The following is a 14,248-nucleotide window of genomic DNA, read 5'->3' as shown; positions in this document are numbered from 1 at the left end:
CAAAGTAAATTTAGAGGAAAGAATTTTGGAGGCTTGTTGAAACCTGATTTGTAGTCTCCAATGTCCTTTCTCCAAGTATTAAGTGTTTATTCTTCAAGAATGTCAAGGGCAACTCTGGACAGGGAGTACAAATTTTCCATACATCCTAAGACATTTGTCTAGGATGATGTCTGATTTATGCCTTAAGGATCAGTTTTACAAGCTACTGACCCTGGTGGGTTTGGGCTTATAAGCTTACTCCTGGCTGAAGCTCAGTTCTGCGGACAGCACAGCACAGGTATTGTCCCCAGCTTTTCAGCTAATTGTAAGGCTTTATATTTTCAAAGTAATAAAACTACAGTTTTATTAGAGTGAACTTCCTGTTTTGATTATTCAGGTACAGGATGTAGCTTAGGTCTATGGGTTGAATCAGAGAACTTCCTCTGGAATACAGTTGCTACCTATAATTTCTGGCAATGGCAATTTTGGATCCCTGACCTTCATTACATTGATAAAAAGCCACAGAATCTGACCGCAGTCCATATTGGATCTGGGACTCCACTCCAGACTCAAAATGACACAGTTGCCAGAGTGCTTCTTTCCTAGTATGAAGCTCAGGCCTCAAATCTGCAACTACTCTTTACCTGGTACACAAAAAGGGACCAGCCTATCAATATGGTTCCCACCTTCTAATTTATCAGAAGAAAAAAATAATAATAAATCCTGACACAAATAATCAGAATCAAGCAAAATATATTTCTGTATCCAAAAATAATTGTCTCAATAGGTACTCTGATTCTATCACCTCTCTAGACAGAGGCCTCATGGAGAAGATATTACTTAAGAACAACATTGAAGGAAACCAAAGATTAAGGCAGAGGTGAGAAAGAATGAAAAATAGTTTATGCAAAGCTATAGAGACAGAAACAAAGTGTATGAAGAATAACACGGCCAATTTAGATGAATTGTTAAAAGTACATGGAAAGGAATCATGTTGAATTGAGGTAGAAAGGCATAATTACTCTAGTTGGTGAAAGCTCCATTTTCCAGAGAAGTTTGTATTAGATCCTAGATACAATAGGAAGCTACTGAAAATTACTGAGTAATACGTTTAGATATGAACTCTGGGATTTGATGGCCATTTGGATGATCTGACATATTCACAGCATAATCAGTTTCAAATATTAAACAGTGATAGGAGGGCTGGAACTTGGGAAAAGATGATGGCTGGACATTATAGATCTAGGGGTCATCTGTATATAATTAAATCTATGGGAGTTTATGGGAGTCATAAAGGAAATATAGAAAGAAGAGAAGACTAGTACAAAGCCTTTGGGTATATTCGCAATTAGCTGGGGTGCAATTTGAATACCGTAATAATGGTCAAGCAAGAACTGGAAATTCATCTCTTTCTTCTGACTTTCTCCTCATAAAGCTCAAATTTCATGCTTATGAATATCTTGACATTTGCATCTTGGCAAATAAATTCTTCCTATCAATACATATACCCAAGTGCAATATATATTTCTTGAGAGTTGCCTGGAATCCTGATAGATTGACTTTTCCATGTCACAAATCCAATAAATGAAAGAGGCAAGGCTTGAATTCAGGTCCTCATGACACTATATTCAGCCTATTTATTCTTAGATTCTCACTTCCTTAGATGTCCTTTCTTTGTAACTCTTATCACTATAAGAATATCTTTGAGAAAACATCTTTATCTCGATCCAGAATCACAATGGTTTCTTATTTAGGCTTTTCATATTTACTTACCATTTTTGTATTTGGTTTGCAGTGCTTGCATGCTGATCCAGAATGTACCTGGAGGAATGTTTTGAATTTTTGTCCCCCTCCCCACCCACTTCCAAGATGGTTAAAGTTCCTTTTATTTTAAAAATTCAGCTTTGAACACCACATTATTTTGAGGGTAGATCATGCTCAGCCTGGCTTTTTAGATCATATTGTAATAATCTTTGTTTTTGTTTTTGTTTCTTTTTCATAATAGGGCTGGGCAATTGAAATTTATTTTCAATGAGAATTAAAAGTGTTTCTCTTGACTATTAGAAATATTTGTTGTTTGACCTTAAACTCTGAATTTTTTCCATTTGATTCCATATTTGGCACCACTTCCTAGGTTAAGCCATTAACTTATGGACTAATATCTGATAACATATAGATCAACATCATTCTGTTTCCAATTCTAGACCTTTTAAAAAATTTTCCATAGGACAATATGCATATTTTTCTGGGAATTTTGTGATAATTATGTTATTTTGGCACATTCTTTTCTCAAACTCAGTCTCTTTGATTTGATAAGAACTTGTATAATTCGATTGCTTTGGTTCTTTTGGCTCTGGTTTGTCAATTTTCCTTTCAAATCTGATTTTTGAGCTTCCTATTTTCTTTTTGAGTTTTTACTATCTTGGAAAAATGGTTATTATTCTAAATTGGCTATTCTTTTGCATGCTAAGTTCTTTGAAGGTTTCAATTTCCATTCTAATTTCAGATTTAATTTCCATCCTCTTTTCTTCTTTATCTTTTTCTAATTCTCTTGAAGCATTCTAAAGTTTTTTGTTTTGTTTTGCTGTTGATTCATTATCTCTCTTCATTTTTCCCCTGGGGACTTTTAATTCATTTGCACCAGACTAACGCAATTCATAACTCTGTGAACTAGTTTCAAATTAGATGCCATCAGCCTTCTCATCTTTAAGATATCTCCATTTTTGTAGCCTCATCTTTTTAACTAGTGAGTTCCTTTTCAGAAACTCCACTGAGGAAACATCTATACTATCCAGGCTCACATCTACTTTGAATCAGCTTTTAATTCTTAGGACTGCTTTCTGCTCTTGGGATGTCACACTAGCTCACTGAAATGAAAGAATCCCCACATAAAGCTGATAGGGAGGCCAGTGAGGGCACTCTGTTTTGGGTAGGATCTGACTCAGGCCAATCCCTTAATAGCTTATGTTCAGTGCTATGACAAAATGGGATATGGGGTCATTCAACAGCTGACAAAGGATTTACTTATCTCTTGCAAAGAAAGGCTATGAAGAACAACTTAAATTGATTCAGCTGAGCAAGGTGCTCCCACCTTAGTGTTGCCCATCATGGTCTGCCAGCCAAGCATCAGAGAAAACATGGAGTCCTCATTATTTTGTACTAAGGCAAATAAGTGATATCACCAGCCTAAGTCATTAATCATCAAAATCAATTAAGTTGATATCAATACCTTTTAAGGGAAAACTAGCCAAACTTGAATAGGAATGGGGTATTAGGCCATTATTTCCACTTCACAAGTAAAGTATGACATAGAACGAGTAGCAGAAGAAATATAAATCCATAACTCAGCCCAATACTGCTTCTTCAAATTAGAAACTTTTTTATCAAACTGTGCATACCCTTTGATCCAGCAGTGTTACTACTGGGCTTATATCCCAAAGAGATCATAAAGAAGGGAAAGGGACCTGTATGTGCACGAATGTTTGTGGCAGCCCTTTTTGTAGTGGCTAGAAACTGGAAACTGAATGGATGTCCATCAGTTGGAGAATGGCTGAATAAATTGTGATATATGAATATTATGGAATATTACTGTTCTGTAAGAAATGACCAATAGGATGATTTCAGAAAGGCCTGGAGAGACTTACACGAACTGATGCTGAGTGAAATGAGTAGGACCAGGAGATCATTATATACTTCAACAACAATACTATATGATGACCAGTTCTGATGGACCTGGCCATCCTCAGCAATGAGATCAACCAAATCATTTCCAATGGAGCAGTAATGAACTGAACCAGCTACGCCCAGAGAAAGAACTCTGGGAGATGACTAAAACCATTACATTGAATTCCCAATCCCTATATTTATGCCCACCTGCATTTTTGATTTCCTTCACAAGCTAATTGTACAATATTTCAGAGTCTGATTCTTTTTATACAGCAAAATAATGTTTTGGTCATGTATACTTATTGTATATCTAATTTATATTTTAATGTATTTAACATCTACTGGTCATGCTGCCATCTAGGGGAGGGGGTGGGGGGTAAGAGGTGAAAAATTGGAACAAGAGGTTTGGCAATTGTTAATGCTGTAAAGTTAACCATGCATATAACCTGTAAATAAAAGGCTATTAAATAAAAAATAAATAAATAAAAAAAGCAAAAAAAAAAAAAAAAACAAATTAGAAACTTTTTGCATTTAGGAGAAGTAGTTCCTATCATCTTTTTTTTTTCTGAACTTTTAAGAATATGCAGTCTACTTTCTTAGTCTTCCATATTTGAGTTTGTTTTTTTTTTTAATTTTGATTCTCCTTGACCTATATGTACTTGCATACTTACTAACCTCCTTTAAAAGAAGATATTGATTTTTAAGCTTGATTAATTTAGAAACTAAGAGTTCTTGATTGTTTTGGGGCTCTTCTCATAATAATTATTTTTAAATGCATAAATAAAATATATACAATTACAAAGGGCATCGTTAAAAACAAGTTTGTGGATCAAAATGACTTAATTTTTAAAGTTACTTTAAATTTTTTAAGTTATTAGTTTTCACCTTGATTTGATTAGGAAGTCTAAAAGGAATCATGTGGCATGTTTTATTTTATTCATGGATTCTTTCATACTACTTATACTATTCTTTTAAGTGGTATTTTATTTTCCCAAATATATGTATAGTTTTCAATTTTTAATTTTTGTAAAACTTTATGTTCCAAATTTTTCTTCCTCTCTCACCTCCCCAAGATAACAAGTAACCTGATATAACTTAAAAAAGTGCAATTCTTTTAAACATATTTCCATGTCATGCTGTACAAGAAAAAAATCAGATCAAAAGAGAAAAACCTCCAAGAAAGGAAAAAAAAAAACAAGAAAACAAACTCTGCTCTGATCCATTTTCAATCTCAATATTTCTCTCTCTAGATGAGGATGGCATTTTCCATCCCAAGTTTATAATCATTCTATATTATAATAGAATTACTATATTATAGTAGTTACCTGCTAATTTATGAGTGAGCAAAATATACTCTTTTGCAGTTATTTATATGGGACACCTTCTTCAAGATGCTTTCCAAACTAACATTTGCATTTGAATTTGTAGACTGAATCCCTAGAGGAGATACCCAGTGAGTGGCTTCCTAGATCCTACTTTTGTGTTAACCATTAGCAAAGGCATTTAATATAATGCTAATGACAATCAGTATAAAACATTTCCCCAAAAGTCTTAGTGTATTTTCCCAAAAAATACAAACAATATCCATGGAAAGCACAAGTATTTTATATATATATATATATATATATATATATATATATATATATATATATAATGTTTATATATGAATGACAATAGGTAAAACTCTATATCTGAAACTACTAGGATTCAGAGGCTTTTGAAAATATATTTATTTTAATCAATGTATACAGGCAGTTCTTGCTTTACTTAAGTGGATCATTCCATAGACTTCTACATAAAGTGATTTTTGCAGCAATGTGAATTTGTCCTGATGGTAGGCAAGGAAAGAAAGGAGAGGCAGTACATGATTCAATCATGTTAGGCTGAGGACAGATATATATATATATATATATATATATATATATATATATATATATATGTATATAGTAGACTGATAAAAGACAAATGGGGACTAACACATAGTTGGATGAAAAGATAGGAGGACAGGATGGGTAGAAGAAGTTGGTCTTTCTCTTGAAGTACTTTTTTTAAGGGTTTAGGTTTTTTTGTCTTTTGTAGGAGGGCAGGAGGTCCCAGAATGAGAAGCTGAAGAGTAGAGAGAGAGAGAGCATAGTAGTGTAGATGAAGTTAATATAGGTATTCTTTTGAAATATGGATTTCTCTCATTATTCTTTATCTAAAGTCAAATTTGCATAATACAAATTTATATAAACTGTTTGCAGTTGGGTTCTTTTGTAATGGTATGCATTTAAAAATATGCTGAAAAGGAATCTTATTAACACTGTAACAGTAGGTGCTATAATTATCCTTAATTTACAGTTGTCCTCAATTTCCTAATTGAGGCAGGAAGAGGTTAAGTGACTTTCTCAGTATTACACAACTAATAAGTGTTTAAGGTCATTTTTGAACTCAGGTTTCCTAAACTCCAGTACATGCCCTGTATCCCCACTGCAGCTGCTTGCCTAAGAACTCCTGCTTCAGTGAATCCTCAAAAAGCTCTCCTGTAATAGATCATCTCTAATGGGCAAAAAGCTGACTAGGTCTCTCAGGGTCAGCTTCTTTCTTTAGTAAGGACTTCTCTTTTTAAAGCTGCCTCCTCACATGGGCGATAGTCTCTTCATATCCTTATTGGTCTTAGAAAATATGTCTCTGCTCCTATCAAAACACAAAGAAAATGCCCTTCCCCTCACCAACACTGTTGCCTTCTTGTGCAGATATGGAATTTGCCTCCACAAAGCAAAGACTGGACTTCTCTTATCTGAAAGGTTTGTTTCTTTTATAAAGAGGTCAATCATATCATATTTCTGGAATAGTGTCTGTTGCCTTCACTCACAGCCAAGGCCATATAATCCTCTCAATTTCATTAAAGATTATGGTGGTAGGATAATTAGTGAAGTAAGTTGTCTAAGGAAAAGTGAACTAGTCTAAGATGGAAAAAACAGAATGGATTAAAGCTCCTATTATTATCAGGCCCACACTTTGCTGTTTCACTTCAATCCATTGATTGATATACATATGCATACATACATATTCGAGGATAAGTTGTAATATAACTATTAGACTAAGAGATAAGAAAAGGCATGTCTCAGAATCAAACCATCACCAACACTGGACCATTTCCTCCATTCCTATTCTCATAAAGACTGCCCAGTACCACTGAACCCAATAGGCCTGGGAATAGCTGTGCCCTCAATCTAAGACTATCAGTCCTAATTCCAGCTCAGTCCTCCAAATTAATAGTGATGGAACAGAAAAAAATTGAGTTTTTAAATATTTCCTGCAGGTAAACTCAGTAGCTTTGGGAACAGTAGTGCTCCTTATATCACTGACATTATGTCCATCCCACCCCAAAAATGATAAGGAAACAAACCTTATGAAATGAAGTGGTCATCAGAAACACCAATTGCTGACTAATTGCCACCCAGGGCACAAAAGCCAGTCTCATTGAAGTAGCAAAAGATGCTGAAGGAGAGCAAAAATTGGCATTGGCCAGGCAAGTCAAATCACCCTAACATCTTGAGATGTACCTCTATTCAGACTGAGTCTAAGAGCCCTTGGAACAGCAGTATCCTGTAGACTACCTGCACTGAAAATAGACCAGTATTTTCATCCATTATTCATGGAATTAAGTCTTATAGAAATATAACCTGCCAACTTCTGGCAACTGTTTTTGCATGTAGTGAATACTTTGATGCTCACCAACCAGACCTCCCCAACTGCCACTTCACAAACACCACCTTCTCAGCAGCCTAAGCTACTAATAGCTCAGAAATAAAGCTGTTGGAATTATCAAATGATTCAATATCAGAAATAATATGGTTTTATCAAGAGAAATAATGCTAAAGAAAACACATCTGGAGGTGAATAAGCAATTTTCAGAAGACATCAAAACTAAATCTGATTAGAAAAATGCAAATTAAGACAACCCTAATAAAAACTGATTAATTTTTTTTAAACAAATTCTTAAGAGAAGTACTAATGTTAATCATGTTTGTAAGTAACTCACTTTTTGTGCATGTGAACATATATACTTTTTCTGGTATTAAAAAGCAACTCCACAATTCATTATTACAAAGACTATCACCATCAAGTTAGCTAGAGAAAATCTCCATTCTTCTTTATACATGTCTCTCTCGGTTTAAAAGCATCTTTAGATTCTGAACACATCAAAATAAAAGAATCACTAGTCAGATGCTAAGTGGGATTCACTGAAACACAATGTTAGTTCTAATGGGTGGATGATTGTGTTTGGTCTTTTGAAACTTTGAAGTATAGGTAAGTCTTGATCACACAAATTAATAAATCCTAAAGCTGGAGTTAACAATAACCATTACACCCAAATTCTGCAGCTTAGCCCAGCCAATTTTTCAAAAGGTCAGGTTGTGAACTGGAGAAGATCAGGGAGGTCCACAGCATAGCTTTGTTGCCAGGCATCTCTCGTCTGGATTGTTGCAGGCATTTATTAGTATTCGTCAGCAGACTCAACAAAGCAAACAAGAAATTCAAGCACGAATAATAAAATGAAATGCTGCTATATAACCCTTTGTCATTCAGCAAATATGGGACTTTTTAGCTACATTGTTCCTAAACCTGGGTTACTACTTTAATTTTTCTCCACAGTGTTGCTGAATAAGTATGCATGTGTGTTAAATGCAGAACTCCCCTAACAACTGCAGGACTGCCATTTAATCTGTTGGTGGATGGACCATTTCCTGTGGGAACCCTAGCTATGATTTCAAGACCCACCAAATAAACCTCAGATTAAGTTTCCAAATGAAACCTGCCTTTGGAAGATAAAAAATATCAAGATGGCTATAGACAGTAAAATTATACATTATCTAGGTGTTGCATGATGACTCAGATGTCCTCTTTTTTTGTTTACATATTCCCAGTTATCACAACTACACAAAGTATTCCTCAAATGTCACACTTTCGTAATATTAGAGGCATCATTAAAACTGTTTGGCCAAGGACCTTAAAGTGTTTAAGCAACAGCTTAAAAGTGTATTTGTGCAAAGTCAAAGAATAAATTTACATTATCAGCAGCAGCTCATAAGGGATAGGTAAATATTCTGTTTATTATTCATAATTAAGGTTAGTTTAAATAACAGGTTTTATGCTATTAACACAGTCTATGTATAATTATCAAATCATTTTAAAATTGAAAAATTGTTGTTTTTTATTCAAATTTATCTTCTCCAAAAAACAAATGAATAAAAAGGTAAATCCCCTTTCACTAGTTAGGCTCTTAGTAAAATGTTGCACACTGTGACAAATATACTGTTATGTCTAAAATTTTAAGATGTAAAAGTGCCCCAAATTTTGGCAGAATAATCTTAGAAATTGTTCGTTTTGTATGGCCACTCTTGGTAAAAATTAAAAAAAAAAAGAAAAAAGAAAAAAGTTGCTCTTGGTAATATGGGGCCAATAAAAAACTGACACAGAATAAATGGTCTATTAAAGATGCAAGTGAATCCTCTGATGATACTCTATGCAGTGGTTCTCAAAATATGGTCTAGAGAATCCTGGGGATCTCTAAAACCCTTTTAGATGGTCTACAAATTCAAAAATAGTTTTTATTTCCAATATGGTAAATGTCTATAAATATAACCCAGATCAATAAAAACGCTTTGGAGAGATCCTCAATAATTTTTAATAGGATAAAGATACTGAAAACAAGTTTGAGAACCACTGGATTGCATTCCCTAGAGATCAAGGACTAGTTTTTTAATAAATTTTTGGTATGTATTTGCTCATCTTACCTGTCCTAATCTATACTAGTTGATAATAAAATACAGCTCATGGTTTCTGGACACAAACAATCATATTTGCTATAGTGTAAATATTGTTCAATATGATTATTTTGAAAATGACAGAGAAAGGAAGACTATGACCATTATTTGTTCTATTATGTCACTAACATGTTATAAAAGGAAAGAATTTCAAATTGTACAAATTCTTCACAAAATTTTACTTAGTAATATACTCTATAATATACTTAATACTAGGTAGATCTACATATAGATCTATGTTCATACAATGTATGCAGAATGAAACATTTGTGCACACAAAAGGAATAAGCTTTGGAATAATACCTTTGGATAGGAAGTGTTTGCTTGGTTTTTCCACTCTTACAGAGTCCATGTATTTTGGTTAGTTCAGCAAAACTAATAATTAATGAGATTTCATTATCCTGAAAAGGCTGAACTTGATATTTCTGAACTTTTGAGAGAAGAAAAGAATATATTTAAAGAAAAAAATTTTTGATATAACATGTATTTTACATTATCATGTTATAAAGTTGTTCACATAAACTTAATTCTTAGGATGCTATATAAGATACTACACTACCTACCTGCCTATCAATTTATCCTTAAAATAGCTATGTTAGCTATTTAATAAACAATAAATATAATAGTGAAATAAGTTTAATTTAATATTGTTCATTGTTTAAAATTAACAGATTCCCCAAAACAAAGCTGATCACTAAAAACCCAATATTAATATGAAAAATACAATATACATTTTAACTTTGGGGGCTTTTCAAATATTATAATATCATTTACAAAGAAGTAAAAAATTCCTCCAAACTGCAGATCAGAATAATGAAATACAAAATAACTTTTATCATCAAAATGTCAAGATACAGGTTCATCTGCTTTAAATTTTACATTTATTTTCCTTTTGCAAATTTTAAAACAAAGCAAAATGACAGTATGGATTCATTAAGTGCTTTAAAAAGTACTGGTACAATATTACAAGTTCTATAAATTTTTTTCAACTTTGATATTTTACAAAAATAATTAAGCATAATTAATAGGCAAACCTTAAGATAAAAATCTAGTGCTCTAATTTTGTTAGAAGTAGTAACATGAGTACAGGGATTCTCCAAATAACTCTCCCAATGGTCCATGAACTTGGAAATTGGGGGAGGGGAGAGAAAGAATACTGTATCTTTTTAAAAATAGAATTGTTTTTCTTTCTAATCCTATATATTTCATTTAGTGCACTTAAAAACATAATTCTTAAAGAGAATTCAGATTGCCAAAAGGATTCATGACACAAAATGGTTAAAAATCACTACACTAATAAAATGTCATGTAGTAGAAGCATGGACTAAAATCCTTAATAAACTTAAAAATGTGAATCAATCTTTGCCGATTCAAAGTTCTGAAATCAAAACAATCCTATGAGATTCCAAGAGAAAAATTTCTAAACCATCTATTATACTATTTAATATCACATTTTAATAAAAATTTCCTACTAATTAACACAAATTATTAATAACAAATTATTATTTATATGTTAAAATTTTGATCTTCTTTGAAATGCAGATTTATGTTCTGTTTTGTTTTGATCAGTTTTTATATTTAAACCTAAGGTAATATCATAGTTATAGGAGGTAGAAAAATCAGATATCCCAGAAGCCAAATTGATTTAATAAATGTATTTAAAGGAATGGATTTCTTTTCCATAATGGACTATATCCTCAATCGTTTTTCAATTGGAGCTTGCACATTTCCTCTGGAAATGAATCACTCTTTTTTGGCCAGCTGCCAATGGTCCTGAACCACTCTCAAGTATTCTTAGATGATAATACATGAGAAGCCACTATCACTCTATTAAACTAGGTCCTGTGGAGATAAACAGTAAATTTAATCAGTCCGAAGACATGTCTTTTTTAACCTCTCCTAAGGCACATGGATAATGAAATATAATCAAATTCATATTTGCTATAAAATGCATCTAGGGTACCATTAGTGTTAAGATTTTGAATTGAAATAAAAAATTTAATACAAGTAAAAGTTTGCTTTACTGTAAACGAATGCCATTAGTTCTACATGCTATCACCTAAAATAATAAAGTAATAAATGTAAATAAAAATATCAAGTACTTATAAATTTTAAAAGCATCCCTATTTCAAGTATATGATCATATATAATAGAATTTAAATAAATTTTAAATATTTCTCTTTAATAATAGTAACACATTTAAGTCATTTTGAGATAGATACATATTATTTCACTTAGCACATTTACTCTTATTCTTATGTAATATTTTCCAGGAATTTCAAATAAGAGATTTATCATGAAAGACCACATTTTGAAGAATTAAAATTGTAACACTATCAATGAAAAATTATCCATAAATGCCATAAGATATATCATTAAAGAGGTATATTGAAAAAAAAGGAGATGGAACATTCACAAAGTCAAGAGTGAAGAATAATGGGCCCATAAGCCACGTATTGCAGTATATTAAGTGAAGTTCTTTCAGAAAATTTGTAAGAAAATGTGTGCATGAGTCACACGGGATAAAAGGAATATATATAGAGTTCCACATTTAGATGGAATAGCCACAAATGAGAAGATCACAAATCCACTGAAATAAAGTTTATAAAACACAAAGTTTTGGGTTCTTTTAATTGCTTACTTAGTGAGAGATGGTGCTGTTACTATGTTCAATGAAAACAAAATAGTAATTTCAATTTTTACTTTAAGGTAATCCACTCAGCAGATGCAAGTTAGCCTAACTATTGTTTTCAATGTCATCCCATGTCAGTAATTTATTTCCTGAAATAATTTTATCTCATGTAATTAGTGCTAATTTTTTTTTCTTGAGTCTGGAAACCTAAAACATTTTCAATGTTCTTTTTCCTATTTTCTTCCAGTCTGACTTAAAAATAATATAGCAACAATTTATTTTTCTGAAAAGTATACTACATGTATACCACCCATTCTTTAAGTCATCCCAAACCATAACAATTGAAAAGTGATTACTAGCAGAAAAAGATTCAAGAGGGAGATAGTGTAGAAAAGTGATATAAAGACAAAAAGACACAATTAAACATATTTTAAATAAAATTTAATACAACAAAGCAACACAGCTTTATTATCACATACTAAAAACCAGAAATTGTCTTAAAGAAATTCAGGAAATTAAAATGTATTATCTAAGCTTTCAAAAACCTTACTATCTTTACCATTTTGTGACAGATGAAAAATATTTAATATATAGCAGACTTTTTGGTTAGTCAATATAGCATAGTTAACCTTTTTAACCTTTCTTAGTATATACTGACCCCTAAAGGTTTTAAATTTTAATAAACAGCATAATTTTAAAATCCCTTAAAATAAGAACAACTAATAAGTTGTTAACCCCTATCAATTGAAATACAAAGCTATTCATTATCAGATATCTATTCAAAAATTGTATTAACAATTTCCATCAGACTATAGAATAATTTTAAAACATGTAGTTAAAAAAGCAGAACTTTTTTCCTACTATTGTGCTTTAAAAAAAAAATCTTTGAAATTCAGAAAAAGCCAGGAATTTCAATACTGATCCATGATGACTTGATCCCCTTCCCTCAATGAGAACACATATTATTTATTACAAAATAATAAAAGCTATAGCTTATAATCATTTTAACCCAAAGATATTTCTCTCATGTCCTATGTAGACTGAACTTTTGAAGTGATAGTCATCTTTTATTTATAATACATTTTATAAGATATGTATATGTTATATTCATATATGTCAAGTTTTTGGTCACCTTAATTTTTTGGAAAAGAGTTAGCAGAAACTGAGTGAACATTCATTAGAAAATTTTTTAAAAATACACTAGTATATGTGAGGAAAAGTTATCTGACCACTGCGAGATCAACTTGCTGGAAGGGAGAACTAGATAAAAGTTTCAGTAGTATAATAGAAAGCATCACTTAAAAGAAAATTAAGGAGATACTTTTTGGCCTTAATATATATTCTAAAATTTCTATTTATTAATTGTTGTTACCCTCTCACCTGTTTTTACATGTCACCAGGTAAAATGAATATCCCCCTAATCACACATGCACACACACACACACAGAATCTTTAATATATTTGCAAGAACAAATATATTCTGCAATCCTTGCACAAGTACAACACCTGGGGTTATATATTAATACCTTAAAAGTTCTTACCTTTTGACCAGTTCTCCATTTGTACTTCTGAACTTGTTTGATCTGGCATGGTCATTGATTGTTGCTCCAAGATTTTAAAGCTAAAGTAAAGTCAACTCTAGATAAGTAAACTTAAAATAATATATCAGAACAAGCCTATTCCTTAGCTTTATTTAAAACAGAATTTATAAGACAAATGGTTTTCTAAAATGTTTTATTAGGATAGTAAATTGGTTATTTTTATATTTGATGCTAAATAGTTTTTCTCAGGAAAGAGGTTATTTTCTTTAGTTACATTTATTCAATAGTAATTGCTCAATTTTTTAAAAATGAACTCATTACTTTAGTTGGAATGTTTTAATTTGCCCAATGATTTAATGGATTTTTAAAATTTCAATTTGTGAAAAATTCCCCTTTTAAACCTTTAACTTATGGCTCAGATTTGTTTTAAAATTTTTGAAAAATAAAGAAATTCCATACATTAAATATTTTCACATACCTTTAGAACTTCAAAGCTTTTTAAACTTTTTACATGATTATAATATAGAATGGAAATTTAAAATGTATATAAATAAAACAAAGCAATGTATCTAGTATGACACATTAATTTTTTAAAATTTTATACAAACTTAAAAATA

General features: G+C 31.6%; 1 protein-coding gene across 3 annotated transcripts in view; it reads right to left on the bottom strand.

The window, feature by feature from the left end:
• The window catches only part of MIPOL1 (mirror-image polydactyly 1), a 468,394-nt gene extending 454,626 nt beyond the window's left edge, over positions 1-13,768 (bottom strand). Inside the window, exons 1-2 of one of the 3 annotated variants that reach the window (XM_031952941.1) lie at positions 13,632-13,768; positions 9,762-9,888 (exon numbers count right to left, since the gene is read on the bottom strand). In XM_031952941.1, the coding sequence (XP_031808801.1) occupies positions 9,762-9,810 (49 nt within the window). In that variant the 5' untranslated portion in view covers positions 9,811-9,888; positions 13,632-13,768. The remainder of the gene's footprint in view (positions 1-9,761; positions 9,889-13,631) is intronic. The other 2 variants (XM_031952940.1, XM_031952942.1) reach the window with 2 other exon arrangements.
• Between the last annotated feature and the right edge of the window lie 480 nt (positions 13,769-14,248).

The sequence above is a fragment of the Sarcophilus harrisii genome, chromosome 2, assembly GCF_902635505.1.
Source record: "Sarcophilus harrisii chromosome 2, mSarHar1.11, whole genome shotgun sequence".
In the NCBI taxonomy this organism is placed as follows: domain Eukaryota; kingdom Metazoa; phylum Chordata; class Mammalia; order Dasyuromorphia; family Dasyuridae; genus Sarcophilus; species Sarcophilus harrisii.
This window is presented reverse-complemented; position numbering and strand designations above follow the sequence as displayed.